Source organism: Brienomyrus brachyistius, chromosome 20 (assembly GCF_023856365.1).
Source record: "Brienomyrus brachyistius isolate T26 chromosome 20, BBRACH_0.4, whole genome shotgun sequence".
Lineage (NCBI taxonomy): Eukaryota > Metazoa > Chordata > Actinopteri > Osteoglossiformes > Mormyridae > Brienomyrus > Brienomyrus brachyistius.
The window spans coordinates 8471165-8489638 of record NC_064552.1 but is presented as its reverse complement, the minus strand read 5'-3'; the positions used below and the strand labels follow the sequence as shown (position 1 = coordinate 8489638).

General features: G+C 42.2%; 2 protein-coding genes across 12 annotated transcripts in view; both read left to right on the top strand.

Moving 5' to 3' along the window:
• The window catches only part of zmiz1a (zinc finger, MIZ-type containing 1a), a 112170-nt gene extending 108885 nt beyond the window's left edge, over window positions 1–3285 (top strand). For 10 of the 11 annotated variants that reach the window (XM_048986985.1, XM_048986983.1, XM_048986984.1 and 7 more), the window contains 7 exons: window positions 59–219; window positions 315–382; window positions 503–571; window positions 707–951; window positions 1294–1457; window positions 2091–2345; window positions 2803–3285. In XM_048986985.1, the coding sequence (XP_048842942.1) occupies window positions 59–219; window positions 315–382; window positions 503–571; window positions 707–951; window positions 1294–1457; window positions 2091–2345; window positions 2803–2910 (1070 nt within the window). In that variant the 3' untranslated portion in view covers window positions 2911–3285. The remainder of the gene's footprint in view (window positions 1–58; window positions 220–314; window positions 383–502; window positions 572–706; window positions 952–1293; window positions 1458–2090; window positions 2346–2802) is intronic. The other variant, XM_048986989.1, reaches the window with a different exon arrangement.
• Window positions 3286–7981: 4696 nt separating this feature from the next.
• On the top strand, window positions 7982–10175 carry ppifa (peptidylprolyl isomerase Fa). The gene is made up of 6 exons (XM_048987037.1): window positions 7982–8316; window positions 8751–8781; window positions 8899–8987; window positions 9095–9191; window positions 9806–9881; window positions 9972–10175. The coding sequence occupies exons 1-6, from the start codon at window positions 8173–8175 to the stop codon at window positions 10105–10107; spliced, it is 573 nt and encodes a 190-aa protein (XP_048842994.1). The 5' UTR covers window positions 7982–8172; the 3' UTR covers window positions 10108–10175.
• Window positions 10176–18474: the final 8299 nt, after the last annotated feature.

The following is an 18474-nucleotide window of genomic DNA, read 5'->3' as shown; positions in this document are numbered from 1 at the left end:
TCCTCCCTGCCCCGCCCACTCCTACCCTGAAGCCTGCCTGCTCTCTCCTTTCCTCCAGTCAAGAGGAACTTCAGCAGTGTGGCAGCCTCCTCTGGGAATGCCACGCTTAACGGGGAAGACGGTGTGGAGCAGACCGCCATTAAAGTGTCCCTCAAATGCCCCATTACCTTCCGGCGGATCCAGCTCCCGGCGCGGGGTCATGATTGTAAACATGTACAGGTAAGTCCTCCCCACCACAAGAGGGCGCCATTGATTGGGTCTCTCTGGGCACATTACCTTTTGAGTTCATTTATGCCGTGCTGTGTTGTTGACAGTGCTTCGATCTGGAGTCGTATCTACAGCTGAACTGTGAACGGGGAACATGGCGGTGTCCTGTATGCAAGTAAGCATATGCAGTTAGCAGAGTGTAGATAAGCTCAGCTAGTGCATGAATGAAGCTTCCCATATCATTAGAAAGTCTCTGTTCCTCCATCGTCTCACATGCATTTTTACTCCGCCCTAGTAAAACAGCATTGTTGGAGGGTCTGGAAGTCGATCAGTACATGTGGGGCATCCTGAACGCCATCCAAAAGTGAGTCTCTTCCTGAGATGGTCGCTCTTCCAGCTAATCGCGATTTTTAATGAATGCGTACATCTTGCTCACATCGCCATGTGCAGTAATACGTCACCATATGAATACCATGTGTCCTTTCCCTGCATCGATCAGCTCGGAGTTTGAGGAAGTCACCATTGACCCGACGTGTAGCTGGAGGCCGGTGGCGATCAAGTCGGACATGCACATCAAGGAAGACCCCGACGGCCCACTGGCCAAGAGATTTAAGACCATGAGTCCCAGCCAGATGATCCTGCCAAACGTAATGGAGATGATAGCCCAACTTGGTCCGGGCCCCTCCCCATACCCATCATTACCCCCTCCACCTGGGGGGCACAACAGTGATTATGGAAACCAAGGTAACTGCCAGTGACTGACTGAGCTTATTAATGGCACTAAAGCTGACCATTAAGGTGCTACGCTCTGATTTTGTTTAACCTTTTAATTTTCCCTCACTTCTGGAGGCCTGAGTCGTAGTTTATTTCTCATTAATGCCATTTTAAAACTGCTACGTTCAATGGTTTGCTTCAGACTGAATTTTGTTGTTTATAAGCAATGACAAAAAAAGGATCTATCTATATTTCTGTATATTCTGCAGGATAATGAATTTTGACCTGCGTTCTCCGTTTCTTCATCACGGTCGTTTTCAATTTATTTTATTGTTTGTTGGCTTTTTTTTTTTTTGTTGTTTGCACCGGTAGGAAACAGTTACCAGGGACATGGTAATTTCGACTTCCCCCACGGAAACCCCGGAGGCACCTCCATGAACGACTTCATGCATGGGCCCCAGCTTTCCCACCCGCCCGACATGCCCGCCGGCCTTATGAACCCTGACAAGCCCCTCAGCCACGGCATGCCCGACGCAGTGAGTAACCCCCAATTCCCCAACCCACCTTCAATGGGCTACTCGTCAGCCATACTAAATGTTTCCAGGTTGGCTGGTCTCTTATACCATGTTATATTCATGAAGACCATTTAGGGAGGATGAACAATCATAACACCCCACCCCAGAGTCTGGCTCTTGGAGAAGCCTCTCAGCTTCTCCTGCACCAGTCACATCTCTCTTCCTAAGCTTTATTTGTAGAGATCCTCTTTGGGCAACCAAAACAATCCACCAGTAGGCCAATTAAAATTCGGCTCCTAAGCAGGCTCATTTGTGTGTGTGATCCTTGGAGTGGATCGTGGTATGAATGGAGCCTCTTTGTGCCTCGTAGGGTACTGAGGCTGATGGCAGCTGATGGGTGCCACTTAGCCCCCATGTGCTGCCAGTCAGGTTTTTGGAAGGGGGCTTTGATAGGAGGGGGCTCTACCAGGGCTCGCCCCTGGTGCACCAAGGTCACCTTGGGTCTGGTTTTGGTGGCTGTGTGGGTCTCGTTTTTATTTAGTTGTTTTGTTGTTGTTTTTTTTCACGGTACCTCTTGACCTGCCTTCTGGGAATCCCCCATCCCCCCCGCTGGGCCCTCACTCTCTCTCTTCTCCCGCTTCTCCTCCTCCGCAGATGCCTCATCCTGTCAGCACTGATCAGTCCCATAGCTCCATGCAGCAGGGCTTGCACGCGCCTCCTCACCCCAGCAGCCAATCAGGGCAGCCATTACATCACAGTGGCGCTCCCCAGCCCCCGCGCCAGCCCCCGCCACCGCAGCCCGGTGCTAACAGCCATCCGCACGGCGACCTGACCTTTACCCCTTCCTCTGCCTTAGAGGGTCAGGCAGGAGGCTCAGTAGCGCCTGATATGCCGGAGCCCTCCCTGGATGTAAGTGTGCTCTGGGCCCCCGCTAGGCCTGCGATAGACAGGAGCCTCTAGTCCAGCACGCTGCACCGCTTTTGTCATTGCAGTCTCGCCGCCTGCACAGTCTCACGCACGAGCACTAGCTGCAAGCCGTGAGCTTCTAGCCACCCAGGACGCGCTCCCTGGAGCCTAGTGCTGGCATTAAAGAGAGCCTGCACAGGAGCGCTGCGTCACGACTCTGTCTTACCTTTCTAAGGGTAGCCATGCAGACCTCCGGGCTCAGGGTAGCGATCACAGTGGCGCCGTTTTGCATGCGACTGCTGGCACAGGCCAGATGCCAGGACTCGAGCTTTAAATGTGCTTGGCCCTAACAGCTTCTCTTCCTTCTTTCATTCCTCAATCTGAGTCGAGAGAAAAAGAAAAAATAAAGGACACTCTCTCATCTTCTCGCCACTGACTGTGTCCCTCTCCTGTCCCACAGCTCCTCCCTGAGCTTGCGAACCCGGACGAGTTGCTGTCCTACCTGGATCCACCAGACCTCCCGAGCAATAGCAACGACGACCTTCTGTCCCTCTTTGAAAACAACTGAGGCGGCCCTGCGTCCGCGCTATCTAGACTGGCCCGAGTCGGCACACCAGCCCCAGAGGGCTGCTCAGTACTTGACAGACACAAAGATGCACTCCTTTACTCTTCTTCCTCTTATAAACATCCGCATCTCCCGCCCAGGTTGACTGAGAGTTGTTCTTGTAAACACGCAGATGTGACTGTCCTGTCGTCTGCCTCGAAGTGATGCCCTCGAACATTACAGACTCTGCAGCTATATATTATGTTCATTTTTACCTCACACAGCGTTCTGTGTGAACAATAGAAAAAAAAATGTTGTAGCATTTTTTTATTATTTTATTTCCATTTAAGAAGAAAAGAAAATGAAAAAAAAAAAAAAAAAAACTGCCCACATCGGCCAGTGTCCGTATCCCATTTGAACGCTGATATTCCTACGACTTTCAATCCGTGGCTTCCTGTTGTTTTATATTTAATTATATTTTATTTCGTTTTCCTCTCCCAAACAGATAATAGCACTGATGTCCACTAACCACCAGTTCAAAGCACAAAATATTCTAGCAAACTGTAACGTTGAAAAAAGAGACAAAAAAAGAAAAGGAGAAAAAGAAACATCTCAAAAGGGAAGAACGCTTCCGATACAATCCGCAGGGTGCGGTTGGCCCCCTACTGTCTGCCCGCGTCTTTCTCTGGGTTCCCAACGTAAAGCAAACGTCGTCCGTGTTTGGAGGTTTCAATAAGCTTGAAAACACATTTTCATCTTGATGCAGATAAGTGGGGGGGAGCATTGTTTCTGAGGATTTTTATGTGTGTTTTTGTTTTTTGTTTTTTATTTGTTTCCTATTTTGTATCGTGCGACACCATCTTCACCACACTAAATGGGAAAAGAGTAACTACAGCCCAGGGGTCAGGGTAGGCTGTTAGGGGGAGAGGAGTGGGGCGTGTTTAATCTCCAGCGGTGGGGAGAGGCTCGTGGGTGGCGCGGGAGATGAACTGTGGGTCTGCGCTCACACGTAGAAACGGGCATTTATATTCGGAGTAACGCAGCTTATTTTGTACAAGACTGTTACATAGCGAACAAACCCCTATCTTACCTGCCAGGAGAGCTTACTGCACATTAAGGAGGAAGAACGGTGTGATGATGAAGAGATGGTAGCTGTTGAGGGATTATTGCTGCGCTGCTAGCTCTCTGTGCCAGTCACTGTTCCGCACCCCTAGCTTGTCTCCGGGCTTCCCCGTCCTGCATGGCCCCGCGTCGCTCGCCTAACCCATTTTGTGACGTCCGTTTCTCTCCTTGAATTATGTACAGTAAGTGATATAAGAAGTGCATGCGTGCCAATTTGCCCTCGTTTCGTGATATCCCAAGCTAAGAGTGCGTTTTTGTCAACGGCGTTTTAACTGCGGCTTTCGTCTTGTTTTTTATTTCTTAATTTGTTTTCATGTAACACTAATTTCCCTCTGAAAGGGATTACCTTCGTCATATTCACACTGTATCGTGCAGTTTATTTTATTCTTTTTTTTTATTTAATCGCTCTTGTTTTGCAGCGCTGCAAATATGTAACGGTTAATAATCATTGGGAAATCGCTTTATATCACCAAAGTTTGGGAGGAGCGGGAGGGCTGCTCTCCTTGCTCCGAAGCCCTAGAAAAAGAAATAATTTATCACTGCTGTCGAGGTATGAGTATACGGTAGTCCCTGATATTTCTGTGTAGATATATATATATATATATATTTTACTGTCTTTACAGCGTCAGAAACGTGACATTCTCCCCATCTTTTTTCATTTTTATTTTAACAGAAAACCGCTGTTTAGTATGCAAATGTATTATTTTTAAAAAAGCTATTGTAAATATCTTTGTGAATATTTTAGTATTGTCCTAGATGATATTAATCCTTTTCACAATCGGTTGTCCATTGTTTGTCATTATTAGTCTCCAACCCCCCCAGCCCCGCCTCATCACCGCCACTGTCGCCCTGAATACGAGGTTTCTTCTATAAAGGACAGAACCAATGAAATGTCTTTCACATATTATAGGTTTTCTCATGCTTTTAATCTTGTCCGCATATTTAATTTCTCAGTGCAGTTCATGGAATGACCTGGAATATGCAGGTGGAGGTCTGCTCTGTCATGTTTCCTGAGTACTTCCCTTCTCGGTTGGTCTGACCGTTCTGAACAACAAACAAAAGAGAAAAGAAGAGGGTACCTTTTTTATTTTACATTTTTATATAGCAGTATTCACTTTAATTCTTCCTCGGTTTCAAAGGCTGTGTGGACGAACCGGTTCATTCTTTCTCCGATTGCGAGCGTGTTCGCCTTCGGATGAAGATTAAAACGGTGGCGTGACGTGAACGGAGTAATTGCCATTCGCCGATGGATATCAGAAAAAAATGAAGGGAGCCGTGAGAACTATGCGATTTGCTGTTAGTTGTCGAGATGTACAAGTGGCATTTTGAAAAATGTATCACGGCCTTACGTTAAATAAATCTATATATTGTTTTTATTTTTGTTACAGAATATACAGCTTTTGTAAAAGCTAAAGATCATTCGAAATTTGTATCCCATTTCAAATGTTTTTTTTTTTTTTGTAAATTATTTTTATATATTTTCTTTTGTAATAAGAAGTAAGGCTAGTAATCTTTTTTTGTTTCGCTTAACCCAGTATAGAATTGTATTTAAAAATGAAGAGATGATGATCTTATAAATTCTAAGGCCTTAGGAGTGTCTGTTGTTCTGGATAGGGGAATACAGCTAGATTAGCTTATTGGTACTGGGTAGTATCGTTAAAACAAAAAATAAAAAAAAATAACTGTGTCCAAGGAAGGTAAAAATGAACGGTCTTTTTAATCATGCACTGCTACACTGTTTCTTTTCTAAGTAAGTATATTTACATCAGCTCACATTTTACGTATGGGTCGGTTCTATGTATTGGTCACCCCTGCACACTACAGTTGTGCAGTCACCTACAAGGAAAGTTTTTCTGGGGGAAGCGAATCGAATTTTAAAAATAAAATGGAATAAAAACAGTGAATGGAGGAATTGTCTGCTCACTAAGGCCCAGGGCTGAGCCACAGGATAAGACCACGCCGTAGAGGGAGGATCCGAGGGATGCTTGTATATATGTATGTAAATGAGTATATAGAGACATGTTAACAGAACTGTATTCATTTTCCCCGGGAATGTGCATTGTTTATTCAGAATTTTTAAAAAGTCTGCATCCCCATCAGAAGTGACTCAGTATGGAAAATGAATCTTGTTTGTTAGTGTCTGTGGATTCTCTGCATTTGTTGCCACATGTAACATATTCTGACCTCTCTTATGAGGCTAATTGGCCGTGCTGGGGAGGGGGGAAAAAATAATTTTGTTATACCAACATAATAATTAGCCTATGTGTATTAGTCTATCACCTATGTATTTTTAAGGTGCTACAAAATATTAATGAAGAAAATGCTGGGAAATGGAGGGGAAGGAAGTAAAGTGGGTGGGGGACCGAGGGGGGAGCTCCAGAAGATTGTAACCAAATCCATAGTTTGTACAATTTTTGATATCATGATCCGATGAAAAAGGACAAAAAAAAATAATAAAAGGAACAATCTAAGGTGATTCATGCAAAAGTGACCATTGTCTTTATGTTTGTACATTGTATGTACAATCATTTCATATTCTAAACTGGTCAGAAGAAAATGAACTAATTGTGATTTTTAGTCTTGCAGAACTGTATGTAGTTAGATGATGTGACAACCTAATATTTATCTAATAAATATGTATTCAGATGATACCTGTACATCACGGCCTTCATGTTGTTTTTTAGAAATATTTTATATTTCATGTTTGATATGATTGGTCTTATCAGGTGGCGTATATGTGTGACTTAACAAAGCATCCATTTAAAGGGTAGTTAAATATGTAGGTAGGGCTGAGAAGCCATTGTAGCATTGAAAGACCAAAGCAAATTTTCAATTTAAATTTTATAGCACCGGAGGTGAACCCACTGTATTTTGGTTTCATTCAGAACCCGCATTGTTACCGCTCACTCTTTTAATATGCTGTTCAGAGGTGGCTGGTTGAGAGTGGTTTTGTCATTGAATTATGAAACAAGTAACTTTGAAATAAGTAACTTGGAAAAATTCCCTATTGTAATACCGTAAAATCTATTTTCCTTCCTCTTTTTTTTAGCCAGCAGCCACCACTGATGATGTTCCCGTTTTCAGAATGTGAGATAACTGGTTAAAAGACCACTGATCCACATTATGGATGTGAAAATCCGTAAACGGTTGCCAGGTGATCTTGCCATTTCATCGAAGTAAATCGTCTTTTGTCTGAATCTGATGGGGCCTACTGATATCAAACCATGTTACTTCTTTTTGGAAGGTTTTAAGTTCCAAATTCTTCCCAAAAGCAACTTCTGTGTATTGTACCTTCAGCTGGTATGGCCAGGACAGACTCCAGCTACCCGCCACCCCATTTGGAAATAATTGCTGCTGTCTAGTTGCTTACTGCAGTCAGCTGGGGTAAAACAGAGCTCTACCGATGTTGTGTTACATAACACTATAAGAATAACAGCGATGGGTCAGTCATACTTCCCAGCATGCTCTGGTTGGAGTCTAGCTTTTGGTGTGCAGGTCTGCTTCCTTCACTGTAATTTATGGTGGTTATAAATACCAGCCCTAGCAGTGTACTATACAGTTGTTCCTCTAACCTGGTTTCAACTATTTGTGAAATGTCTTGACTGTTTGGTTCTGTTTGTAAGAAACACGGCTGGCTGAGCAGCACGGTTACGCAAACAGTCACTGTGGTGTTAAAGTGGATTACTGCCTTACTAGACTCGGCAGGTGACTGACTTCCGTAGGTGGCTATGCATTCTGCAATTGCCTTGTGTGTTCCGGATTCACTTTTTTTCAAAAATGTTGAAAGAGATCATTTGTTCCTATAGCTAGGGGGAATAGCCAGCACAAATATGTGTATGTATTAATAATATAACCCTAATCAGCAGATCCTCGATGCTTAAACTTCAGTTCGCTTGTGTATTTAGATTCACGTGCGTATATTATACATACATGGTGGTGCGTATGTAATACATGCAATACGGTAAGCATAACAGCTACCGCCGTTTGGGTGTCTTCTGCGCTGATCTAATCGCGTGTGTGACAAGTTGCACAAAAAAGGTGGACGATATGGTTCTTGTGCGCTTCCTAGTCCTGCGCCTATGAGCGAGGCCGCTGTAGCCATTGGAAGCTCTGCACTCACTTCCGGCGCCAGTACGATTCAAAGTGGCGGCTGCGAGAAAAAAAATGCTGCACATTAAGAATCGGTTGAAAGTGTGTTCGGTGGCGCTGGCCGCGACCCGGCTGCTAGCATCGGGTCCTTCGGTTAACCCGGTTGTGTATTTTGACATCGCGGCCGATAACCAGCCCCTTGGTAGAGTGACCTTTCAGGTAGGACGCCTTGGTAAACTTGCACTGGCGTGATAAGTAACTGTTTGGAATGCTGAGTAACCTTGCACCGTCCTTCCATGTGCATCCAACGCCGGTGATGGTGGAAGCAAATGGGTCGACATTTCAGTCACAAGTAGTGATTGTGATCAGCGGACCGTAAAAACATGCCCTTGGGGTTTGACATGGACCGGGGCGTTTTGCAGCACATATAAACAGCATCTCGACGTGCAATAAAATTCCATACGAAATACCTTGTTTTTTTCGTCAGTGCTGATATAGTTCACAGTTGTTGCTTAATGCGATTTCCTTATATCACCGTTTAGCGAGCTCTGCATTTACTTCCGCCACTGCCTGTCCTCGTCTTGCATTATGAAGCGTTTTGCTCTTTTGTTAATCGTATTTCATATTCACTAATACATTACTGTATGTTATAGCTGAATGCGGATGTCGTTCCCAGAACTGCAGGTAAGCGCAATTTTGCTACGAGTACAACATTATTACACACGTCTTGATGTGACCAGTGTACAGCTTGCAATCTCACAACCAGTTAAACGGCTGTTTTGTTTTCTGTCATTTTATTAGAGAACTTCCGTGCCCTGTGCACAGGAGAGCATGGATTTGGGTACAAAGGATCCACGTTTCATAGAATTATACCGAGCTTTATGTGCCAGGTATGTGCGTGTTATAAAGGCAGGTCCGAACAGGTCTTGAGTTTACAGATCTGGGATCTAACGCAGCCAAATAACATGCATTTTTTGTCATTTTCCCTTGGTTGTAGGGGGGAGATTTCACCAATCATAATGGAACGGGAGGAAAATCCATATATGGATCTAGATTTCCGGATGAAAACTTTAAACTGAAGCACTTGGGAGCAGGTGATTTTTTTTAAAGAAACATGAGACATAAAATGTATATCAATAACATTGTATGAGCTTTTTTCCATGGGTAACAAACAACATTCATTTATTTGTTAGCGTTCATGATCTCTGTTTAAAAAAAAAAAAAAAAAAAGCTTAAATCTACAGTCTAGGAATGGTTTGGTTTACAAGTCATCTATAAAATGAAAGTCCTAAAAGGGGAAAGCTATTTGAATGTCCTTTGCATTCTGGTCCCGTGCCCTCTGAACTTAAGACCTTCCAAACTTAGAAAGGAAAAGCCCAACGCTAGATGGCGACATTTTCTCCCATATTGGTCCGTGTTGAACTTTCTGTTCCGGTGGAAGATGACCTACTTTCTTAAATCACCAGGAATCAATTAACCGATTACTTTTTTTTTCTTCATATATTTCACTCCATTGTGTGCTTGTTAACGGAGAGTTAAGCTCTTGCCTCAAGATAAATAAAATATGTAATGTTGCAAGGCATGTTTGTGAAAATATAAATGTACGAGTACGATGTACAATGCTTTCTTAGAAAGAATAAGTCCCTAAATTGCTGGCATGGGGAAGGGGAGCAGACTTTATATTTTGTTAAACCTTTTCGTTTCTTAGGTGTTTTGTCCATGGCAAATGCAGGGCCCAACACCAATGGGTCGCAGTTCTTCATCTGCACTGCAAAGACCGAATGGTATGATAGCAGAACCTGTTTCTCACCTCACCTTATCATTTTATGCAATCACATAACAGAATTTAGTTTTTTTTTCTCTCCCCCCCCCAGGCTAGATGGGAAGCATGTTGTGTTTGGCCATGTTAAGGACGGAATGGATGTAGTGATGAAAATGGACTCCTATGGTTCTCAGTCTGGGAGTCCCGCCAAAAGGATCACGATTTCAAACTGCGGCGAGCTTAAGTAATCCCTTCATCACTTCCTCAGGAATCTTACACTTAAAATGTGAATTCAAAATAAACACATTGGTAAATACTCTTGTTTTACTGTGTCGCTGTAATGCATCCCGTAAGTCCGTTCGACCTGCTGAAGTTTCGTCCAGACAAACAGAAAATTATGTAATTTATCTCGGCAACGGTGACCTAAGTACAAATCCCAGTACGTACTTGGAATGAATTATGCACACTTGTGCATCCAAGAAATACACTCTCATTGCGTATGAGAAAATTTAGTATGACACATAGAAAATGAAAGTTCCGTAATCTATGCAAAATATTTGACATGATGCTGGATCGAATTTAGTTTTTTTTCTTGCCATTTTATTAATAAATGTGTGGCGTTGGAGGTGCATTGATTCAGTGGCACTGCTGTGATACAGCTTTAGTTATTGGCTTCGCATGCGCTGAGTTTGCGTGTTCTCCCCACGTCCGTGAGCTTCCCCCTTCAGGTATTAGTCCTGCTAATTCTCATCTCTAAGTTGCCTCTCAAGCATGGTTTGTTGGAGTTATTTTATGAGTTTTGGTTGATTCTTAAAAGATAATCAGAAAACAAAATAAAGTTTAGTGTTACGTAATGAAGCTTAGCTCTGTGATTATGTAGTTCTCTATTGTACTCTACTGTTAGCTGTAAAAGTATCAAATTAATGCAGCCATTATATGAGCTGACCCAAAAACTGGTTAATACAGTCCAGTTGGCACGTGAGTTTTGGTACACGAGTCTGACTCGGTCTTGAATCCACATATGAATGGACTCAGCCTTGTCACGTACTCAGGTGAACTTTTACTCGGTCTTCCGTTGGACTGGAACTCAAAGCATCTTCAGAATCCATAGCATGTCTGCACCCTGTATGCAGTTGTAGTGGCCCCAAAAGGCTTTTCTATATCAGCAAGGCCAGGAGTGAGACTGAGCCTCACGCAAGAGGCAGCTTTGAAATCATTTTGTCCCGTGCTCTGGAATGATGCAGGCCAGCCCTGCATCCACTTACGCACCTCATCATGTCTGCCTAGTCAGCAATTATCCAGCTTGCGTACATATACCGTAAGAAGTTTCTGTACAGGTCGTCCAGTTAAAATAAGCACACTGTGGAATGCAAATATTGCAAAACATCGATAACTGAGGTGGCTGGCATGACTTTGAGTTTCTGTAGACATTTGCAAAGTTAAAATAAACACAGATATGTAGGCTAATGCTAGAGAACTCAGTTTGTCGGGAGGGACTGGTCAAGTGTCCAGGCAAAATTTGTTAAAATTGTTGTATTTTATTAATCCCCCTTGTCCAAAATGATCATTATTACACATCACAGGCTTTGGTCTCTTGAGATACAGTCAGTTAATGTTCAGCTTCCTTGGATTAGTGTTGTTTAAATGTTTAAGGCGAGACTGGGGAAAATCAATAATAATTATAATACCGTGGTATGCCATATTACCTTAATATCACCCAGTTCTACGTCAGTTGTTCAGTGGACTTTTAAAACATTTAAACACCAAACAATTGTGCCTTTAAATGTGACAGCTGATATCTACATGCTTAATTGAAGTTGTTGGTGAAAATTTTCAAATCAATTATGTTATGTTTGCTGATGGTCCCTACTAGCTAGGGAGCTGTAAAAAAATGATGTGACATCATCATAATGCAACCTAATCATACACAAACATATGACAAATTATAATGGTGGTGGGGGGATTGGATTAAGGAATAAACCAGCACCTGTATGATATATTAAAGCAGAAATTCTCCTCTAGTCGCACATTTCCATTCTTATAATGTGTGTCTAGAGCTGCTAGAGTTATTAAAAGAACTAAGAGGGAAGACTCGGTAATAAGGACAAAAAAGAGTTGTGCTTTTCTTTGAGTTCTTTGTGAAAATAAAAGATCCTTTACCATGTACAATTAATTTTAGAAGCACAAAACACACAAAGACAAAATTAGTAAATGGTAAACACTTCCACAAACTGACCTGGTTTGAGTTCAAGTCTGTTTACGGACTCAGTTCTGTAATACCCAAATCCAGCAATACAGTCCTGAACAACATCCAAAGACCTCAAATAGAATGGTGGGGGGGGAGGGGGTGGGGGAGATGGTAAATGTCATTCAGAAGCTTTAGTCAAAAGGCTGATCTTCAGCAAAAAAATTAAAACACAGCTCCAGTCCTTGTTACTGGATTGATCCTCCCAGAAGAGTAAGTATCCCAACAGTCCAGTGTCTGCAATAATCCCAAACTGCAAAGATTGCCTCTCTAGACCTTTAACTACTGAAGAACACAACCTAGCAGTTCCTTTTGCTGACTACTTTTTTTGTTTGTTCCTCTTCTTACCTCTGTGTTTCCTCCAAAACGTGAAACTCCCCCCATTCCTCTACCTGTAGTTTTGGCTGGTGTGAAACCTGTTGGCTGCTGCCAAGCGGAGTTTACGCAGGATCAAAATTCAGCAAGTCACCTGTCACACTGATCCGCTACAATGGAAAAATAAAAGCAGGGTAAGAAGCACAGAAAGGAGGGAACAAAGTAAAATGCATTAAAGGAACTCCAAGGTGCCACTTACTGCCCTGACTGTCCCACTTAACAGTGGCCGCAGATCAGACCACAGTCCTATTTCATTATTCCAGGCTGCAGCACTCAGGTGAGGTTCCTGCTTCCGGCACTTAGGTCTTTTCAGATTGAATGTTTCAGATCCTATGGGACATTCACTTAAGAGCGTTTGAGAGGCACTGATCAGCACGGGTTGAACCCGCAGTAGCCCGATTCCAAGATCCAGTTATGAGCTTTTCATTAGTAAGATCTTTAATATACACTGAAATTACCATGACTTCTGGCAGCAGAAAAGCCCTCCAATGGATCATCGTTAAAAGGATTTAAAGCATACTCTCTCTCTCGTTACAGTGCTCCGAAAGAGTCCTCTGTGGTTATTTTTTATCACAGCCTCCATGTGTCAGGGGTGGGTAATTTGCATGCCTGTTGTCTTACTGCTGTGTGGAAGCCATTTCTCAGACCCCCTCTTTGGAATGGAACTCTGATTCCCAATGAAACACAGTCAGTATGGTAGGCAGTTATAGTTCCGCTAAACTTGCTCAGTGTAATCTTTAAGACGAGCGTATTTCACTGGCAGGATCAAACAGGTCTCCCAGTATCTGCACTGAGAACAGATGTAGCATGGATTTCTCAACAAAGCAGAGACGTCCTAACATGTATCATACATTTAGAAACAAATTTTACGATCCAAAATGGATCAATTACTTACAATTTAGGGTTCCAGTTGGGCTAACCAAGAAATAATAGCTAACAAATGGAATTGATGGCTTTATTTGTTTATATGACATAACGGATAAACTTTATATTAATGGTGTGTGTTTTTGTGTATGTACTATGCATGGCTTTCAATAATCTTTAAAATAATCTTCATCCTCTTTTTCCTCACAGTACATGTCCTCTTTTTTTGAAGCCTAAAAATTTGCCTTCATGTTGACATTTGCCTTCACCCCTCAGAATACTTTCTGTGTGCATATTTGCGTTACTTTAACGCCTCTCTTTGCATCCTGCTCTCAGTCTCCTCTTATTTGCAAAGCAAAATATGGTCATTCAAAGGAAAACCATTTGCTTTTTGCTTCCTGTTTATTTCTCTTTTACCCGAGTGGCGTAGTGGCTCAGACAGAAGCAATAGGTCCTTCCTACCCAGGGACTGCCACAGATTGTGCGTGCAGGTTAAATGTCTTTGCTATGTTTCATGGGGAACACCGTGGTTTAGTAATGGATGGTTGGGGTAAAAACCCCAATGCCAACCTTAACCTTAGTCTGTAAAGTAATCTGTAGCCATAAAGCTATGATGTGCATTTGCTTAGTCAAGTTCAACTCTTCCATTCCTCCTGGACCTTAATACAACAAGCTAGTGTAGCAGTAACTATTTCTCCAGGCTCCTGCAAGTTTATCTTTATTGTTTTCGTTATGCTGTGTAAACATCTTAGCTTTTCCCGGCCCCTGTCTCCTTTTACCTTCAGTCTTTCCCATCATCTTCTCAAGTGCACCCCATCCGCGCATTATTTGACAAATTTATTTGACTTCCAGTTTTATTGTAACAGTCTTCATTTGTTTGCTTGAGTATTTTGTATCGTTGTGAAGTCCAAGGAACTCTCGACCATTTTCTCCAACACCACACATCACAGGTGTTAATTTTCCATCTCTCAGCTTATTGGAAATGTCATGGATAGACTGTAAGTTTTGATTTATATGGACATCTGTTGAAAATGCAATGCCTTTACTCTTTAATGTCTTGTCCAGAAGTGCCATAGCTTTTATTGCAAGAAGCAGACATCTGTCATCATTCCACTAGAGGGAGACCTAGGGTATACCCCGATACTTCTGGAAGATTCATCACTCATCATTCTTTTTTATGAATTTCTGCTGTGCCTAATTAGGTCCCCTATATAAGCCTTCCTTGTTTGTTACACAGTACTCAGTCTTTATTGATCTTTATTCCGTGTTAGTTGGTCTGTCCCACACCATGTTTTGATATTTTGATATGCATCAACTTTTAGTTGACAACACACGGCAACAGTCAGTTGATCAGTCTGTACTTGATAATCCAGTTTATCCACCACTCGAAGAATTTAAGAGAAACAGGACAAACCATCACGCCACCATGAACCCTGTGTATGGAAATGCAAGACGTTACCGCACTGGTAAGTCCAACCTGCCCACCACACAGCGTCATGGATAAACTGCCTCAGAATGGCTTGGACTATCTCAAAACTTGCATGAAGGTTCTAGAAGATCACTATGCAGGCAAGCTGAAAAAGTAACCCTAACCATTGCCTCAGTCCTAACTCTAATCTTAACCCTACCTTTAAACATAACTCTAATCTTAAGCCTAGCCATATTTTTAACTTTTACCATTATCATAACCCAAAACCTAATCTTTATCCTAACTATAGCCTTAACCTTAACCCTTAGTTTTACAGTTTATGCTCATCCAAGCTAAAACCTGAGTTGTAATCTGTACACCTCCCCAACTCCTATCCTAGCCATAAGGTCTTTTTCTAACCCTAACCCTGTCCTTAGCCTTAATACTAAACCTAACCCTGTCCCTAAGAATTAATCTTATGCTTAACCCTTACCTAAGCCCTACCCCTAATTCCAAACCTACTCTAACTTGTAATTTAATATCAACCATAACCATAGACTAAACCCTGCTGCTAGTCCTCAACCTAACCCTAACTGTTATGCCAACCCTAACCCTAACCCTAACCATCATCCTAACCCTAATGGCAATAGAAACCCCAAAACTATTGATAGCTCTAACCCCCCCCCCCCCCCCAAAAAGTATTGATGTGGATGCAACCAGACATTTTTTCAAACCAAAATCTTTCTGGCTAGAGTTGGTTGTAAAAGGAGGGTTGCTCGTTTAGCCTAATTGACATGAATCAGCACATTAATTTGCCTGAAAAAAAGTTCAGAACCAATAATTTCAATCTTAAATCATATCTTATTTGCAGGAAGAGAGCCTACCTTTGAAATTCAGTACATATTGCGTAGGAAGTTGGACAGAGCTTATGAACGCAATGTCGTGTTACGGAGCGTAAATCGTGTGCCTCCGAAAAGGCAATGGTGTGCATTCTTTAAAGGAAGCCATACGGAGCCCAGGAGTGTCTTCCAATCCAGTCGAGTTTGCCTGACATATCTGATTTCGTTGTCACCATGGAAACAAAGTTCTCCTTTTAGGTCCACTTAATAGCGTCATGTTAAAACAACATCATTTGCTGCTCTTGTGTTCTTCTGTTCCCTCATTGTCCAAGATGACCAAAGGTGCAGGCAAAACACATTAGTTGTCTTGTCTGTGAAACACCGTGTTCACAAACAATTCCATAAATGAGTTTCAGAGTGTGTTTTTTTAACTGTATTCTGCAGCTTAAGCCCGTTTATATTATGCTTTTAAGTTTCATGCGTAATCTGAGAACTGCATTTTACACTGGAGGAACTGGAGGAAAGTTTTCTGCACTGGTACATTTGTATTCTTCTAAAGGATTATGACCGGTTTGGACAAATCATAGTAACTATGGAGATGCACCTTTTTGACTTAAGCGTATTTTCCCTTTGACTTAAATGCAGGCTTTAAGTGTTTTTTTTTTTTTACTTAGACAATGTACGCCCTTTACGACACACCACAATGTGGGCATGTCACAGGGTAACGATCCTTAAGCGCGTTTTGCCACTGATTTAAGTGCATGTAAGTGCACTTTTCATTACATGCCCTATAGGGCTGGATTATGTCATTCTCCTGTACATGGCCAAACGCAATATTGCAGTAGCATTTGGACAGTAATGTGTGTGTGGCCAATTTAATCAGCCACAAATAAGACACAAGTGCTAATAAACAGAATAAAAGTACAGCTTTCACTTCTGTTGATAAAAGGCACGGCCATCTTGAATTAGGGTTGTAGAGTTCAAGTGGGAATTCCAACTTCAGGAGGCGCTTCAGTTGAAATTTCCGAGTTACGAGTTCAACTGGAATGCAGCATCCACACATTTGTGACAACATTGTGATCATTACATCTACATGCTCATGGGTTGGGCTACACATGTAGCCACACCCCTTGTGTTAGCTCCGCCTCATTCCGCCTTCACCCTTTTCCTGATGAATTAATTATACTTCTTGCTTTCTTTTTCAGGTTAAGTGCGGTGGGTGTGTCTGTGCTAATGAGGGGAGGACATCATTTTTTTGAGCTTTTTTGACATAAGTGCTTGAAGGGGGAATTGACCCCTATCTGAATCATTATAAATTTACCGAAGAATTATAAGGAAGGAGTCTGAGGGAGGGGCGGCATGGTGGTGCAGTGGTTAGCACTGCTGCCTCACACCTCTGGGACGTGGGTTCGAGTCTCTGCCTGGGTCACATGTGTGCGGAGTTTGCATGTTCTCCCCATGTCGTCGTGGGGTTTCCTCCGGGTACTCCGGTTTCCCCCCACAGTCCAAAAACATGCTGAGGCTAATTGGAGTTGCTAAATTGCCTATAGAAGTGCATGTGTGAGTGAATGGTGTTTGAGTGTGCCCTGCAATGGGCTGGCCCCCCATCCTGGGTTGTTCCCTGCCTCGTGCCCATTGCTTCCGAGATAGGCTCCGGACCCCCTGCGACCCAGTAGGATAAGCAGTTTGGAAAATGGATGGATGGAGTCTGAGGGTGTATTTGTAAATTAAATATGCATGTATATATCTGTGTGTATGTGTGTGTGTGTGTGTGTGCACAGTTTGCATGTGTCTCACAGGTTTATATTTCACTTGACCAGCATGTGTTTCTACTAGAGGGAGGAGTTTCGCAGATCGACCCACTCAAGCAGAGCAATGACCTGAGTCAGGTCAGCCATCTTGGAACTATGAGCTCCTCGTAAGCCAATAAGCTGTCAGCGAGTGATTAAAGGTACTGCATTAAATACTAATGGATTTTCATGAGAATATTTGACCTTTTTAAATGACATCTTAATCTTGTGAATAGATTAACTGTTTGGTTTCAAAACACTCATCGTACAATATCTGTATTAGTTTTCTACAGCTAGGGCTAGAAGTAGGTATACAGTTTTCATTTTACAAAGCAAATGTACTGTTTTGCAAAGTAAAGTTATTTTTAAAAGTATGTACATATATTTTATTTTACAGTACTGATTGGATCATGTTTTGTCTCTTAGGTGTTTGAAATGTCCCCCTCGATACATGTATTCAACTGAATCTGGTGTGAGGTTGATGTCTCTCCCACATCATTTGACACACACAGATTAACAGACCTTTTAAACTCAATTTGAAAAAGATATTTCGAATAAGAGAAAGACAAAAACAGAACATAAACAGTCACAAACAATGGTCACAAATTATTCATATATTTGACTGATGTGGAAAAAACACCACATTTGTACAAAATGGTTTCCCACCTCTTATAGAGACTATTCAGTCTATTTTAATGGTTCTGTATAAAACATTTCATGATCCCATATTTAAATAAACTCACAAATAATTATATTTCTCCTTATACTAATGGACTGGGCAAACTAATTTGTTTCTGTTAGCCCATAGTGCGGCCATGTCCTCCTGTGATTAGTCACCTCTTGCTTTGCGTAGGATGGATACATTACTTAGTAATAAAGTATAACAGGACTGAAAACACAACTTTGGCAATTAAACCCAAATGCATCTGTTGTTCTTGTCTGTGCAATATTTTAATAGAATGTTACATGACGTTAAACATCAAGTATAAATCAGTTTTCCAGTTTTAATGCAATTTAGTATGACCGGCTTTTCTGTTGCACAACTTGTGTTCAACAATTAAAGTAAAAAGGCAAATAAAACAGAACAAAATGGC

Excerpts from the sequence above, each read along its gene's own strand:
- ppifa (XM_048987037.1), top strand. The coding sequence starts at position 8,173 with ATGCTGCACATTAAGAATCGGTTGAAAGTGTGTTCGGTGGCGCTGGCC. Across the intron at positions 8,782-8,898 it reads TGTCGTTCCCAGAACTGCAG|AGAACTTCCGTGCCCTGTGC; the intron begins GTAAGCGCAATT and ends TCATTTTATTAG. Across the intron at positions 8,988-9,094 it reads TACCGAGCTTTATGTGCCAG|GGGGGAGATTTCACCAATCA; the intron begins GTATGTGCGTGT and ends CCTTGGTTGTAG.